Source organism: Nannospalax galili, unplaced genomic scaffold (assembly GCF_000622305.1).
Source record: "Nannospalax galili isolate Female #2095 unplaced genomic scaffold, S.galili_v1.0 scaffold1688, whole genome shotgun sequence".
Classification (NCBI taxonomy): Eukaryota; Metazoa; Chordata; class Mammalia; order Rodentia; family Spalacidae; genus Nannospalax; species Nannospalax galili.
Genome location: NW_008358621.1, coordinates 1,729,327 through 1,744,425, shown reverse-complemented (window position 1 = coordinate 1,744,425; position 15,099 = coordinate 1,729,327). Strand labels below are relative to the sequence as shown.

The 15,099-nt window shown below is 48.2% G+C and overlaps 1 protein-coding gene across 7 annotated transcripts in view; it reads left to right on the top strand.

Moving 5' to 3' along the window:
* Positions 1–995: 995 nt before the first annotated feature.
* The window catches only part of Tmco4 (transmembrane and coiled-coil domains 4), an 89,025-nt gene continuing 74,921 nt past the window's right edge, over positions 996–15,099 (top strand). Inside the window, exons 1-2 of one of the 7 annotated variants that reach the window (XM_017795291.2) lie at positions 1,336–1,444; positions 10,489–10,634. Coding sequence is in view for 2 of the 7 variants with exons in the window: in XM_029558044.1 (XP_029413904.1) it covers positions 1,153–1,444 (292 nt within the window). In the remaining 5 variants the exon portion in view is untranslated. Of the gene's footprint in view, positions 1,445–1,627; positions 1,923–1,971; positions 1,987–6,553; positions 6,632–10,488; positions 10,635–15,099 lie in introns of those variants that run through there. The other 6 variants (XM_017795293.2, XM_029558042.1, XM_017795292.2 and 3 more) reach the window with 6 other exon arrangements.

The following is a 15,099-nucleotide window of genomic DNA, read 5'->3' as shown; positions in this document are numbered from 1 at the left end:
GCCTGGAAAATTTCTATAAGCCTGGAGTATTAAAACCATAGTTTTGGGCCACTTCTGTCCTGAACTCCCCAACTCTGCCAATGGAAATCTTTTAAATTGCATTTTTAAATTTTTATTTATTTATTTATTTTTGATCTTTTTGAGACAGGGTCTCCTTGTAGCCCCAGCTGACCTGGAACTCACTATTTAGACCAGGCTGGCCTTGAATTCACAGAGATCCACCTGCCTCTGCCTCCCAAGTGAGTGCTGGGATTAAAGGCATGTGCTACCACACCCGGCTGCATTTTTTTTTTCATACATATAGGAGGGCAAGTACCACCTCAATGTGTCTATTTTCCCATCTCAGCAAGACCAGGAGTTTCAGCTAGAACCCTTAAACTGGCCTTCATTGACTCGTTTGATCCACAATAACCTTCAAACTGTTCTTGGTCCTGATTGGCCAGTGGGGAGATGAGGAGATGGAGGCAGGCCAGGAGTCTGTGTCACAGACTATAAGAGTCTGCTTTCCCCAAGAGATCGTGGTGACTCATATTCAGGCCCTGGCCAGGACAATAACCTACTTCCTCTGCTATAAATTGGGCTGTGATGAAAAGTCATAGGTTGTTAGGATAACAAGAACCATCTCCCAAGTTAAGTGCTCAGGCACAGTCCTGAGACTGGGCACACAGCGGCGAATGAGGCATGGGGGACCTCCGTTCCTGAGGCTTTTAAGTTCTAGTGTGGGATGAGTGCAGATTGTAAACTGACACATAAGAAAACAAACCATTTCAGAGAATGATAAACCGGCTGGCAGCCTGGTGTGTGAATTCACCGGCCTTGGAACAGTACCTAGCACATAGTAGGTGCTCAGTAATATTTGTTCAACGGCTAAAGCTGGGTGGATGGTCAGAGAAGACACAGGAATGGCAAGCCACGGTGGGAGAGGGGTTCCTAAAATCAGGAGGTCTCGGGAAAGAAGAGCCTCAGATGCAAGATTGGGCAGTCCAGCCCCAACAGCACTAGAGAAACCGAAAGGAGAATCAGGAAGTCCTGGATGTTGCAAACTTCACCGAGCAGTCTACACAGGAGGGGAGTCTGCTTCTGCGACTGACTTTCTCCGAGTGTGATATAGTTTTGGAATTTTCCCTCCAAGTGTCCATCCCCCACCCCCAGATGCCAGCTGGGCCCCTGGCGAGCACTTTCTGCGGAGTCCAACCTCTAAGTGCCCTTCTGCAAATCTGCCCGCCACCAGTCCCTTCCAGAGGCCTGCACGGGGTGGCGGTACACAGGGTGGCGGTGCACCGGGTGGCGGGACTCCCAGCCCGGCCCAGCCCAGCCCGGAAGGCCTGCGCACGCAGCTGGACTAGCCCCGGCCAGGTCGGGGCCGCTTGGGTGAGGGCGGAGCAGGAGGAGCTGGGCCGGCCGGGTTCCCATCGCAGTCCCCATCGGTCACCGTCGCCTGCAGGTATGTGAGCCCGGAGGCTCGAGGATCCCCCAGAGAGCGTCCGCTTCGCTTCCAGACCCGGAAGTTGCTCTTAGGAACCGGGCCCGAGGGGAAACTGAGGCCGGGGAGCACGCAGGCGCGTCCTGCCTGGCAGCACAGTCCAGGGCACCAAGCCACTCCCCTTCCCGATGGATAAGGGGCGGGTCTGCAAGGAGAGGAAAGGGTCTTGCCCAAAGTCATTCGGGGTCACTGGGTGTCCCCTAGGCTCTGCACCCCTCCGCGCTGGGGGCTCCGGGCGCCCGCTCCCTCCATCCCCATCCGCGCCCCGGCTGCCCCGGCTCTCCGCGGACTCCGGACTGATTCCCAGCAGACTTGGGGAGCCCGGGGAAAAGCCCAGCCCCCACTCCGCGGTGACAGGGGCGTGGCTTCTCGCCCTGCTGCTGGCTTTTACCAGACTGGGGAGATTTCCTGCTACTTCCGGAGCTGATTTTACAGCTGGGTAAACTGAGGCTGGGGATGAGATGGGATGATTTTCACAGGATCATGCAAGCAGGGCAGAGAAGGTAATCAGAGTGAGCTGACTGTAGAGAGGGACCCAGTGTTAGGCACTGACGTCCCTTCAGTGTCCCGTGGAGTGACAGCAGGGGGCAAAGCCTCGCTAAATCTGTCTTGATCTAGAGGCCCCTGCCGCCTCAGAGCAGGAGAGAACCCTTAATTTCTCTTTCCCTTAACTCGGTGTAGGTTACACTCTGCAGAAAATAGGAAACCCCATGAGACTTTCCAGGTACCATTCATTCATTCTAGTAGTTATTGAGCACCTACTGTGTGTCACTGCTTAGGTTCTGAGGTCATTGCAGTGAACAGTCCTTCCTCAGGAGTATCGGGGAGGGGGTGGAATGAAGCATCACACCTCAGTCTAGGGCTGGACATTGGGCAGAGAGACAAGGGCTACTGGTCTTTTTAACTGCCCCAGTGTGGGGAGAAGGCAAGGAATTGGGTCCCTTCTAGATGTTAGGACAGCACCATGGCTCTGACCCTCTGAGCTGCACTGAAAATTTCTGCCAGCTTCAGTTTTCGGATCCTCAAGGAGAGTCTCCTGGACCCACGAAATGTCCTCAGTTAACTTTGGAGCCTAGAGATCTGGGGAAGCCTGGTACTACCATGATATCCTCTCTGTGTGACCTTGGGTGTCTCCCGGTGCCTCTCTGGGCCTCCATTTCATTATCATACCACAAGGATCATAAAACCTTTTGATGCTGATGAGACTATCAAAATGCTTTTACAGTGCAAAGTGTAGCTAATCCCAGAGTCTTTACCAAATCAAGAGTAAATATAAATATTTAATTTCAGTGCTGGGGAGCAAGCCCAAGCCCTTGTGTATACTAAACACACTTTATGCTGAGTTACACCTTAAGCAAGCAAAGGTGGATTTCTTTAGATGCTGCCTGTGCTCCCAGTAGAGAAACCTGAGAGGCAGAGGTGAGGGGTGGCTGAGTGCCAGGTCAGGAGGTTGAGGCTCCCCCTAGGGCCGCCAACAGATTCACTCGGTATTTCTGTTTTTTCTCCCCCTCTGGTCTCATAGGGAGTCAGACAGGCAGTCTCCTGAGTGACCTCTCTGGAGTGCCTCAGACTCATTTGCAAAACACCTGTCTGCAAGGTTGGCAGAGGTCCAAAGGAACAAAACAGGACAGGAACAAAGCAACTGGCATCTACTTTGACTCTGTAGGCCCAAGCCCCAAGGTGTGGCTAGGAGGGTGCGTCTGACTGGTTTAGGTTACTGTGGCTCAGCCTGTAGCTCCCATGAAGGCCTGGAGAATTTCTATAAACCTGAAGCCATCTCCCTACCCAGATACTATGACTGGGAAGACTGCATGAGCTCTGTGGGGCTGGCAGACACCGGGCCCGAGGTTAGGCAGTTTAAGCCAGGGTGGTCGAACATGCCTTTAATCCCCTTGCCCAGGAGGCAAAGGCAGACCAATCTCTGTGAGATCGTAGCCAGCCTGGTCTACTTGGGGTGGTATAATTGTTATTCAAAAAAAAAAAAAAAAAAAAAAAAAAAAATCAAACAAAAAGCAAAACAAAAAAAACCATTTGGCAGTTTAACAGTCCTCTTATATGCCCTGAGTGTATAGGCTGGTCTTGAACTCACTATATAGTCAAGGATGACCTTGAGCTTCTGATCCTCCTGCCTTTACCTTCCAACTTATGGAATTACAGGCATGCACCACTGTGCCCAGTTTATTCTGGATAGAACCCAGGCTTCATGCATGCTAGGCAAGCGCTCTACCGAGTTAGAGCTCCAGGCTCTGTGTGTTTCATGAACATTGTTATATAGCATGAACCCGGTTTGCACAGGAGCGGGGACTTGATTCGTTGAATGTGTTACGGTAGGCAGAAGAGGGCTAGGGGACCGGGGCTGTGGAATCCAGTCCACTTTCCATTTAACCACCCTCTATTAGCAACAGGACCTACATTGTGATGCCTTCCACTGCCCAAAACCCTGAATGGTCTCCTACTTTCTTAGAGTAAAAAAAAAAAAAATCTGTGATGTGGACATTAAAGTCACCTCTAGTTCACCTCAGAGCACCTTATCAACAGTCCTCTGCCCACTCCCTGGCTTGGGACCTTTGCATGTGCCTTTTTGAGCTGTGACTCTTCCCCCTTCTTCCTGGGAAATACCTCCTCATTCATCGGGTTTTTCAACAATATTTTATTATTTTTATTTTACGTGTATGAGTGTATTGCCTGCATGTATGTAAGTGCACCTGTGTTGTGCAATGCCCGAAGAGATCAGAAGAGGGGGTTGGATTCCCCAAGAACTGGAATTAGGGATGGTTGTTAACCATCATGTGGGTGCTGGGAATCGAACCCAGGTCTTCTGCAAGAACAACCAGTGCTCTTAACCACTGAATCATCTCTCTAGCCCCTAATTTGGTGATTTTAGAACTGTGTTTACAATCCTTAGAGCCACCTCAGAATGTAATCTCTCCCAAGAATACCCAAGTAGTATAGAATTAGCTAGCATGTCTGCCTGAATCAAGACCGAAGTGCAATTAAATGGGCTGGGAAATGGCTCAGTCAGTAATGTACATGCTGCTCAGGGACCCAAGTTCAAGACCCAGAATCCACATTAAAGAAAGAGAGAGAGAAAAAGAGAGAGACAGAGACAGAGACAGAGAGAAACAGAGGGAGAGAGTGAGAGCAAGAGAGAGACAGAGACAGAGACAGGCATGGTGATACAGGCATGATTGTGGTACATGCATGTAATCCCAGTGCTTAGAAGCTAGAAACAGGCAGATCCCTGAAGCTCAATGACCACTAGTCTAGCCAGTGAAAGATCCTGTCTCAAAAAACACAAGATGAATGGCTCTTGAAGAAAGACACCTGAGGTAGATCTCTGGTCTCCACACACACATATGTACACTCACGTACATGCATATAGGTGCAACTGCACACATTTACACACACACACACACACAGAAAATACCACCTAACCTCTCCAGCAACCTTGACTTTCTTTTTTTTTTTTTTTTGGTCTTTTTGAGACAGGGTCTCCCTGTAGCTCCAGCTGGCCTGGAACTCTCTATGTAGACCAGGCTGGCCTTGAACTCATAGAGATCTGCCTACCTCTGCCTCCTAAGTGCTGGGATTAAAGACATGTGCCATCATGCCCAGCAGCTGACTTTCATTTTTCAGGCCCCCCTCCTATCTAAGAAATGGGATTAGAAGCACCTGCTTCTAGGATTGTTGGGAAGAGAGGGGACCCAATGCCCAAAAAGGGACAGAACATGGCCAATCATTGCTGTCATTTAGTTGTGATAACTATATGTTGTAGTACAACATTGACATCTCCACAGTTGTCAGTGGACAGTTTAGTAATGGTAAGCATAGTCACATCATTCCACAACAGATCTTTAGAACATTCCAGTTTACAAATCCATTCAGTGACAACTCCCTGTTTCCCTGCCCCGAGCCCCTGGTAACCACCAAGCTCTACTTTCTGCATCTAAGGGTGTAATACTGGAGGGATGTATGTCATTTAAGGGCAGTGATGCAGTCTTTTGTGATTGGATCCTGTCATGATGTCTTCAGGATAATGTTATAATGTTATAATTTTCTTCTCTTTTTAAAGCTGAATAATGTTCCTTTGTAGGCACATGCCAGGGTTTGCTTACCCATTCATCAGTAGATGGATCTTTGAGTGGCTTTCACCCCTTGGCCACATCTCTTTGACAGTCTGCCTCTGTTTCTTTGGTTGCACTGTTTAGAGTCAGGATTGCTAGATCACCTACTGGTATAGTTGAAGTGGGATGTGGCAGGCTCTACGCTGGATATACTCTGGGTTGTGTGGAGAGGAGAAGGCCCTGGGGCCCTGTGGAGCAGTTTGAAACACAGTGGGTAAAAGAAAGTGTGATCAAGGCTACCATCCCCCATCCTTCCTAGACAGATTTGCATCGGGTTATTTTTCACTGAGCCAGGAAGAAACCACCCTGCGGCAAATGTACTTAAATGCCCATTGCACAGACAATAAGCCAAAAGCACACAGCGGCAAGTGGTTTAGTGACGTCAACCATGAGAAACACTGAGGGCAAAGCTGAGCCTCGGGGGAGACAGAGAGACCAGAAGCTGGCAACAGATGGCTTCCTGTGGTCATCTGGGGAAAAGCATTCCAGCAGAGGGAACAGACGGTGCAAAGGCCATGGTCCCACACTGAAACCATGTCTGAGGGGACTGAGGGACAGCAGGACAGTGTGGCAAGAACAGAATGGGGGAGGCGGAGAGAAGGAAGGAGGGTAGAGAGCCATGGAAACAGGCTGCCTATGGCCTGTTGCTCTTTTTTGTTTATTGACATTTATTTATTGTTATTTAGCACTTGTGTGTGTGTGTGTGTGTGTGTGTGTGTGTGTATGTGTGTACATGCACTTGGCACAGTGTGTGTGTAGAGGTCGGAGGACAACTTTCAGGAGTCGGTTCTCTCCCTCCACCGTGTGACTCCCAGGGTTCGAACTCAGGTCTTCAGCCTTGGTGGCAAGCGCCTTTACCCACTGAGCCATCTTGCCAGCCCAGCCCTGTTACCTCCCTGAGTGACTGAGAAGGGAATCCTCAGAGGGTTTGGAGCAGAGAAGGAATGTGGTGCGACTTTTTAGGGGACAGCACGATCTTCATGTTGTGTGACGAATGGCTACTGGTAAAGCCATAAAGGAACAGGTAAGGAGGCTCCATTGTGACCCCTATGAGAGATGCAGGTGGCATGTCCCAGGCCCCAGCAGAAGCGGAGGGGAGCAACAGAAAATATGGGCATGGATCCTAGAGCCTGTTGCACCGTCCATCTTTCCTTCCTGGCCATCCTCGGGCTGCTGAAGGGAGGGTGGTGGTACCTTTCCTTCCGGACCAACATCTTTTCCTTCTAGTATGTAAGGTGATTGTCTTGTGTTAGAACTGTTACCATGGAGACTTCCTACGACACTTCATTTATCTCTGGCTTCCAGTTATCTTTGAGATAGAGGTGTAGAATCAATGGTACATTGGGAATCCGGGACAAGCAGGGAGGCCTGGAGCCCTTGCTTCTAGAAGCATCTCGTAATTGTCTTCTGCCTGTCTTTCTGGCTTTCTTTCTCTATGTCTCTCTCAGTCTGTCTCTCTCTTTCCCTGCATCATGTTTCAGTTGTAATCTTGAGTGGATGCCACTGCAGATCTGTGTTGGAAAGGACTTCTTGAGATAAATGCCTTTCTCTGGCCCATGCTCAAAGCCACTAGTCTCCAGCCTCCCCAGACACTGCAGCCATCTCGCTATTGGATTACACTGTAGAATCATAAACATTCAGCTGTGACCAGAACAAGGCAAAAAGGAGAAACACCCCCTCCTGTGCATATACGCAAACACATTCCTGTTGAATCTGACCTCGACTTTCACAGATTGCTCCAAGAGAGAGAACAGGCCACAGCTGGAAAAATACTGGGAGTTCTTTCCTGCATGGGGTCTTCTAAAGGCCCAGGTCATGTCGTGTTTGGACAGTTTAAATCATGGTACTAACTGTACTTGATTTCCTCCCCAGGGATGGCTTTGGGATTTTTCTTCTCTCTAAGAAGAAATCTCAGTGCCTTGTTTATGGAGCCAGTCAACCAACACCCACTGAGTGTCCAGCACTAGAGCACTCAGGGCCAAGGTCTGAATCTGAGGAATGACTGACTCAGTCCCATGATTGACAAAAGCCATCATTTTCTTTGGTGCTAGGCAATGTGCCTAATTAGATAAAAGTCATAGTTGTAGAGAATCAGAATGGGGTCTCTTCCCTACCCATCATGGGTCTGGTCACACAGCCTTACTGTGGACATAGCAGTTTAGTCAACACAAGTTGTTTCCCCGGCAGAAGGTGTTCTAGATCAAATATGAGCCTTGCTTAGTGTCCTGGGTGTCTTCACAGTGCCTGGGAAGGGACACGACCCCCAGGAGGCTCTCGATGGGGGATCCTCCCTCTACCATGACCTCCTGCCCCTGTGGGATACAGGTGTGTCTCTTTCTTGCTAAAGGAATCAAGCAATATCGTAAAATCAATGGCTTCTCACATACACTTGAGGATCTCAGGTTAACTGTGGGCAGGATCCTGATCCTGAACCCCATCAAGGGGTGGAGGGTCCCCAGGACCAGTGTACACAGTTTAGGTGGCACACATACACTCCTCAGCTGGCACCACACTCCTTATATGAAGGAGAGATGGGCAACCCAACCAACCACATAATCCAGAGCTGGAACCATTCCCACATCATGGGTGGCAGAGAATTGCCTGTCTGTTGTAGTAACTCTTGTCTGTTTTGTTATGAACAAGACCTATTAGTCAAGTAACAGGACTTAACAGTGACCTCAGCCCCACTGGGTTGGTTGGGCTCTATGGAGCCAGGGCTTTCTAACCTAAAACATTCCCCTTCTATGGCGAGTTCAAGTTTATTTTTATTTTATGTGTATGAGTGTTTTGACTGCATGTATGTTAAGTATACCAGGTGTATACATGGCTTTCGGAGGCCAAAGGAGAGTATTGGATCCCTCAGGACTAGAGTTAGTGTCTTCTAAGTCATTTGTTTCCTCTGCATTTTTTTCATGAGATTGGATTTGAATTGCCTCATTTTTAGAGATTCTCATGACTTGGAGCAAGGTGATATGAGGGAGTCAAGCTTATCAGTGATGAGATCCTGAAAATTCTGAGTTTACGTAAGGAAGCAAAAGTAATATTCCTTACTGGGTGTAATCTCAGTGCTTGGGAAGCAGAGGCTTGAGGACCAGGAATTCAAAATCGTCTTTGGCTACATAGCAAGTTTTAGACCAGCTTGGGCTACATGAGACCCTTTCTGAAAAAGCAAAAAGTCATGAATATATATATATGTCTATGATATATTTGGGGGCAATGAGATGGCTCAGCGGGTAAAGGTGCTTTCTACCAAGGCTGACACCCTGAGTTTGATCTCCAGAATTTGGGCTACATGAGACCCTTTCTGAAAAAGCAAAAAGTCATGAATATATATATGTCTATGATATATTTTGGGGCAATGAGATGGCTCAGCGGGTAAAGGTGCTTTCCACCAAGGCTGACACCCTGAGTTTGATCTCCAGAATCCATATGCTGGAAGGAGAGAGCCAGCTCCCTCAAGTTGTCCTCTGACCTCCACATACCTGCCATACTGTGTGTGCACACATCACACAAACACACACATAAAAAATATTTTTTTTTTAAGTTCCCAGGACTGAGGAGATGGATTGGTAGATAAAGTGCTTGCTGCTCAACCATGAAGAATGTAATTCAAAGCCCCAGTACCCACATAAGAAGCCAGGTGCAATAACATGGGCCTGGAATGCCGGTGGTGGTGAGGCAGAGACAGGAGGGTCCCTAGAGCTTGATGGGCAGCCAGGCCAGCCAATCAGTGACCTCCAGTTTCAATGAGTGACATTGTCTCAAAAAATAAAGTTGGGAGTGACTACATACACATGTACACATGTACACACACACACACACATACACACACACACACACAGATATTCCTGTTCCCCAGCATTAAAAATGGTCAATGACCAGGTATGGTAACTCATACCTGTAATCTCAGCAGTCAGGAGGCTGAGGCAGGAAGATCTCAAGTTTGAGGATTGCCTGAGTGACTTAGGGGACCTGTCTCAAAATATATATGAGGGGGCGCTGGAGAGATGGCTCAGCAGTTAAGAGCACTGGCTGCTCTTGCAGAGGACCCAGGTTCAGTTCCCAGCACCCACATGGCAGATAACAACCATCCATAACTCCAGTTCCAGGAGATCTGATGCTCTTTTCTGACCTCCATGGGCGTTGCATGACACAGGTTCACTTACATATATGCAGGCAATACACTCATAAACAATAAAACTAATACATAAAATGATTTATAATGTGTGTGTAGGATTTTAGCTCACTGGTACAGCACTTGTCAAGCATTTGTGAGGTAATACTGTAAAAAAGGGACAGAGAATGAACCTCAAATTGTTTAAAGTTCTAGGGTGCCCTGGATTGGAGTCCTGGGTCATCCTTGAGTAATTCTAGACTCTTAGTTCCATCTCCTTTTCCCATCTGATGCCTAACTGGAGTGTGAGAACAATTTCCTTCAGGGAGGAAGAGCCAGGGAAATCTCAGTCTCTCCCTCTTTCCTTCCCTCTCTCCCTCTCTCCTTCCCTCTCTCCCTCTCTCCTTCTCCCTCTCTCTCTCCCTCTCCTGAGCCCGGGTCACTGTCTCATTCATAAAATAGATATTTTCTGGGTACCTGCTCTGGCAGACTCCCCATAGACTCCAGGACCTGGGTATGGAGGTAACATCTTCCTGCCTTGTGATGCCCAGGCTAACCCAGGGACTGGGTACAATCATAGCTTGAGGCACACGGAGTTCAAATAGGGACATTGATGAGACAGTCCATGCCATATGTCTGAGCTGTCAGTGACCAGTAAGTGGAGGCTGCCTCATGCATTGCGGAGACAGGCACCCCAGTCAAGGGACCCTCAGGGGCATAGCGCAGGGGCTGAGCCAAGGCTAACTACTCCCTCCTCCCCATTCCAGGTTCCACACTGTCTGGACCCATGGCTGGTTTTTCTGGTTTGTTCTCTAGAGCAATTTACATATTCCCTTGAAGAAACATCAGAGGTTGAACAACCTGTCCTTGGACTTAGACAGAGGGGTGACCTGCAGTTTTTCTCCAAAGCTGGGTAAGGACTGTGAAGCTTGCTTTTGCCGCAGAGTCCTACTCCTTACTCTGTGTTTGTCTGTCTCTCTGTAGCTTAGAGTCCTTTCATGACATTGTTGTGTCATAGTCACCTCTGTGTCCCCACCAGGTAGCCCGGTGCCTGGTACCCAGTAAGTACAGGTACATACTTATTAAATTAATAACTGGTTATATTGTAGTGAGGATGAATATTTATGACTGACTTGGATCCAAGAAAATACTTTTAAATTTCAACAGCACCATTCTTAAAGGATTTTTTTTTTTTTTTTTTTTTGAGACAGGGTCTCCCTGAAGCCCCAGCTGTGCTGGAACTCGCTACGTAGACCAGGCTGGCCTCGAACTCACAAAGATCTGCCTGCCTCTGCCTCCCAAGTGCTGGGGTTAAAGGTGTGCGCCACCACGCCCAGCTAAAGGGATTATTTTTAACTTTTGTTTCAAAATGATTACAGATGCTTTTTTTTTTTTTTTTTTTTTGAGACAGGGTCTCCCTGAAGCCCCAGCTGTGCTGGAACTCGCTACGTAGACCAGGCTGGCCTCGAACTCACAAAGATCTGCCTGCCTCTGCCTCCCAAGTGCTGGGGTTAAAGGTGTGCGCCACCACGCCCAGCTAAAGGGATTATTTTTAACTTTTGTTTCAAAATGATTACAGATGCAAAGGAAGTTGTAGAACCAGTTTGGGGCGGTCCCATGTCCCTTCATCCCCTTTCCTGCGTGGCCATTGCCTTTGCAGTTGATAGGTGTCTTCCCTAGACAACTGGGGGGGGGGGGGCATGGTCACCATAACAACTTCCCCCAGTCTCAAACCAGCCCAGCCATCCTCCGTGGTCGCCCCCTGGCGGAGCCCTGGCTTCCTTGCACTTCTCCTTGATTCTTTTAAAATTTTATTTTTTATTTTATGTGTATGACTGTATTAGCTGCATATATGTAAGCTCACCCATGTCATGCAATGCCTGCAGAGATCAGAAGAGGGAGTCAGATCCCCTGGAACTGGAGTTACAGACGGTAGTTAGCCACCGTGTGGGTGCTGGGAATCAAACCTGGGTCCTCTGCAAAAGCAGTCAGGGCTCTTAACCGCTGAGCTATCTTTCCAGCCCCCTTCAATTTGATTCTTTAAAACTCTAGTCTCTCTTCTGCCTCATGGTCCCCTCTGCCCAGAACATGCCCTTCCTGTTCACCCAGCTCAGTCTGATTCACCTCTGTTTATTGTCCAGGTCTAAGTCTAACCCTCCCCTTCTCTAGAACTTCCGTTTGGTACCTTCCACCTATTATGTTCCTGGCACAGTGTTTATCTGGCCCCTGTGTGTTTTCTTGTCTATATTTCCCCTCCCCATCCTCTCTGTGGGAAAACAACCCCTCCCCCGCATCCATCCACACAGGTTTCCTCTACCTCCTCCCTTTCCATCTCCCTCAGCCTGCCTGATTTCTGGTATCTTTAGTGCCCTGTTAAGGATCCAGATTCGAGTGTGAATCTTAGTGTCCTCGCTCCCCACACTTTTTTAAAAAGATTTATTATTTTTTATTTTATGTGTTTATGCCTGAATGCATATAAGTGCACCACGTGCATGCAGGTGCCTGCAGAGGCCAGAAGAGGGCATCAGATTCCCCGGAGTTAAGAGTTACAGGTGATTGTGGTCTACCCAGTGTGGGTGCTGGGAACTGAACCTGGGTCCTCTGCATGAGCAATAAACACTCTTAACTGCTGAGTCATCTCCCCAGCCCCGCCCCCCACCTTCTTAAATCTGTAACTTTGATCAAGTTACTTAATTTTTTTTTTTTTTTTTTTTTTGTTTTTTTTGAAAAGGGTCTCCCTTTACCCCCAGCTGTCCTGGAACTCACTATGTAGACCAGGCTGGCTTTGAACTCACAGAGATCTGCCTGCCTCTGCCTCCCAAGTGCTGGGATTAAAGGCATGTGCCACCACGCCGAGCTACTTAATTTTTATATCACTGTGTGGCATGTTATCACCTGCCTCCCACCAAAATGGAAGTCTATTCATTCATCAGGTATGTTTGATGCCTGCAGTATTCTAGGCCTGCATAGAATACTGAGGGGACAGTAAGTAAGCCCCCGGGGTACCTCCCCGTAAAGCTTGCTTGTGTGTGCACAGGTGAGCCCACCTGTAAAAGCCTACTTTTAGTTACTAATAAGCATTAGTAACATAGAACAGGGTGCTGGAACAGAGCGACAGAGACACTTTAGCCTTGGTGGTCAGGGATGGCTTCCCAGGTAGCATTCAGGCTGAGACCAGATGTGATGTCAGGGGAAGGGTATTCCAGGCTGGGGAAAGGAGGGTAGAGCAGGTGTAGAGGCTCAAAGGAAGGGACTGGCTTCCATATACAACAATAGAAAGGATGGGGCTGGAGAAATGGCTCAGCCTTTAAGAGCACTGGCTGTTCTTGCAGAAAAACAGGGTTCAAATCCCAGCACCCACACGACAACTAACAACCATCTATAACTCAAGTTCCAGGGGATCCAACATCCTCCTCTGTCCCCCTCAGGCACTGCACAGCATGAGAATACTTACACACATGCAGGCATAATACACACTTAAAAATAAGAAAGACTGCAGTTGTGGCTGGAGAGTGATAGACAGGTACAGGGGCACAGGATAGGATTGGCAGCAGGCAAGAGATAGGTGGGGATGCCTTGGGGAGCCTTTAATCAGGAGAGTGGCAAGATTGATGTTTATGACACAGAGGCCACAAGGCCACTATGTAGAGAATGTTTTCTGAAGGTCAATACTGTACTATAAAGGATAAGCGAGCAACTTTGGCCTGAATGGAGTTGTCTGTGTTTAGCACATTCCTCCTCCCCTGTGGTTAAAAGCAAGCTGGCTCTTGTTTCTCTGAGCACAGGCTGCTTTGTTCTCAACCCAGAGCTGACTGGGACTCCCCAGATACTAGCCCAGTACAGTGCCATCTTGGGCTCCCCTGGGTAATAGGTGCAATTAACAAAGCCTCGAATTGGTGCCTGGGCTTAATTAAATGTAATGTAGCTGGGCAGTGCCTAGGCACTGGCCTTCCTCATGCTTTAAGTCCCCTCGCCCCACCATGTCATGGGACTGGTCCTCCCACCTAGACTGACCTACTTGCAGTCTCCAAGGTAGGTTCCTGGAGCCACCACTGGAGGCCAGTCTTTTTAAAAAATATTTTATTTATTATTTTTATTTTATGTGTATGAGTGTATTGCCTGCATATGTGTGAGTGCACCCAAGTCATGTAATGCCACATGGAAGTCAAAAGAAGGTGTCAAATTCTCCTGGAAATGGAGTTACAAATGGTTGTTAGCCACCCTGTGGGTGCTGAGAATCAAATCCGGGTATTCTGCAAGAACAGCCAGAGTTCTTAACCACTGAGCAATCTCTTCAGCCCCTTATTTTTATTTTTCAGACAGGGTCTCATACATCACAGCCTGGCCTTGAACTGGCTGTGTAATGAAGTTATCCTTAAACTTCTGATCCTCCTGCCTGTACTTCCTAAGTGCTATGATCAGAGATGTGCCTGGTTTATGCAGTGCTAGGAATGGAACCAAGGGTTTTGTGCATGTTAGGCAAACACTGAGCTACACTCCCAGCCCACACTTAGCTTTTATTATTTATTACACCTGTACTATGTTCTAGTCACTAATTAAACATTTCTTTACTGAGTGTCTATGCATTCCGTTCCTTTAAAATTTTATTTATTTATTTATTTATTTATTTATTTATTTATTTATTTTAGGTCTTTTTGAGACAGGGTCTCCCTGTAGCCCCAGGGGCTGGAACTCACTGTGTAGACCAGGCTGGCCTGGAATTCACAGAGATCCGCCTGCCTCTGCCTCCTAAGTGCTAGAATTAAAGGTATGCGCCACCATGCCCAGCTAAAAATTTATTTTTATGTATATGAACGCTTCATCTGAATGTATGTAAGTGCACCCATACATACAGTGCCCAAAGGGGCCAGGGCATCGGATCCCCTGGAGCTGGAGTTACAGATGGCTGTTAACCACCATGTGGGTGCTGGTAACCAAGCTCTAGTCCTCTGTAAGAGCAGCCAGTGCTCTTAACCACTAAGCCATCTCTCCTAACCTTTAACAATGTGAGTGCTGTGGGTTCCGTAACTGAATCTTGGGTTCTCTCCCACACAACTACACAGCCCATTTGTCAGCGGAGATGTGTAAGTGTGGCAAGGTTAAATTCCTGGGTCTCCTGTTGATCACTTGGAGGGGATAGGATTCCCACCCAGGCCCATCTGGCCCTGGCTTGTGTTCCAGTCCCCAATTTTCTGAAGTCCAGGCTACATTCTTCCCCATGACCATTACCAGTGCCTGCCTGCCTCCCAGATACATCCAGGCTGGGCTTGTTCCCTTTCTCCTTCTCGTTTCTCTGTGCTTCCCCTCTCCCTCTCCTTCCCTTGGGAAAGAAGGAAGGAAGGAAGGAAGGAAGGAAGGAAGGAAGGAAGGAAGGAAGG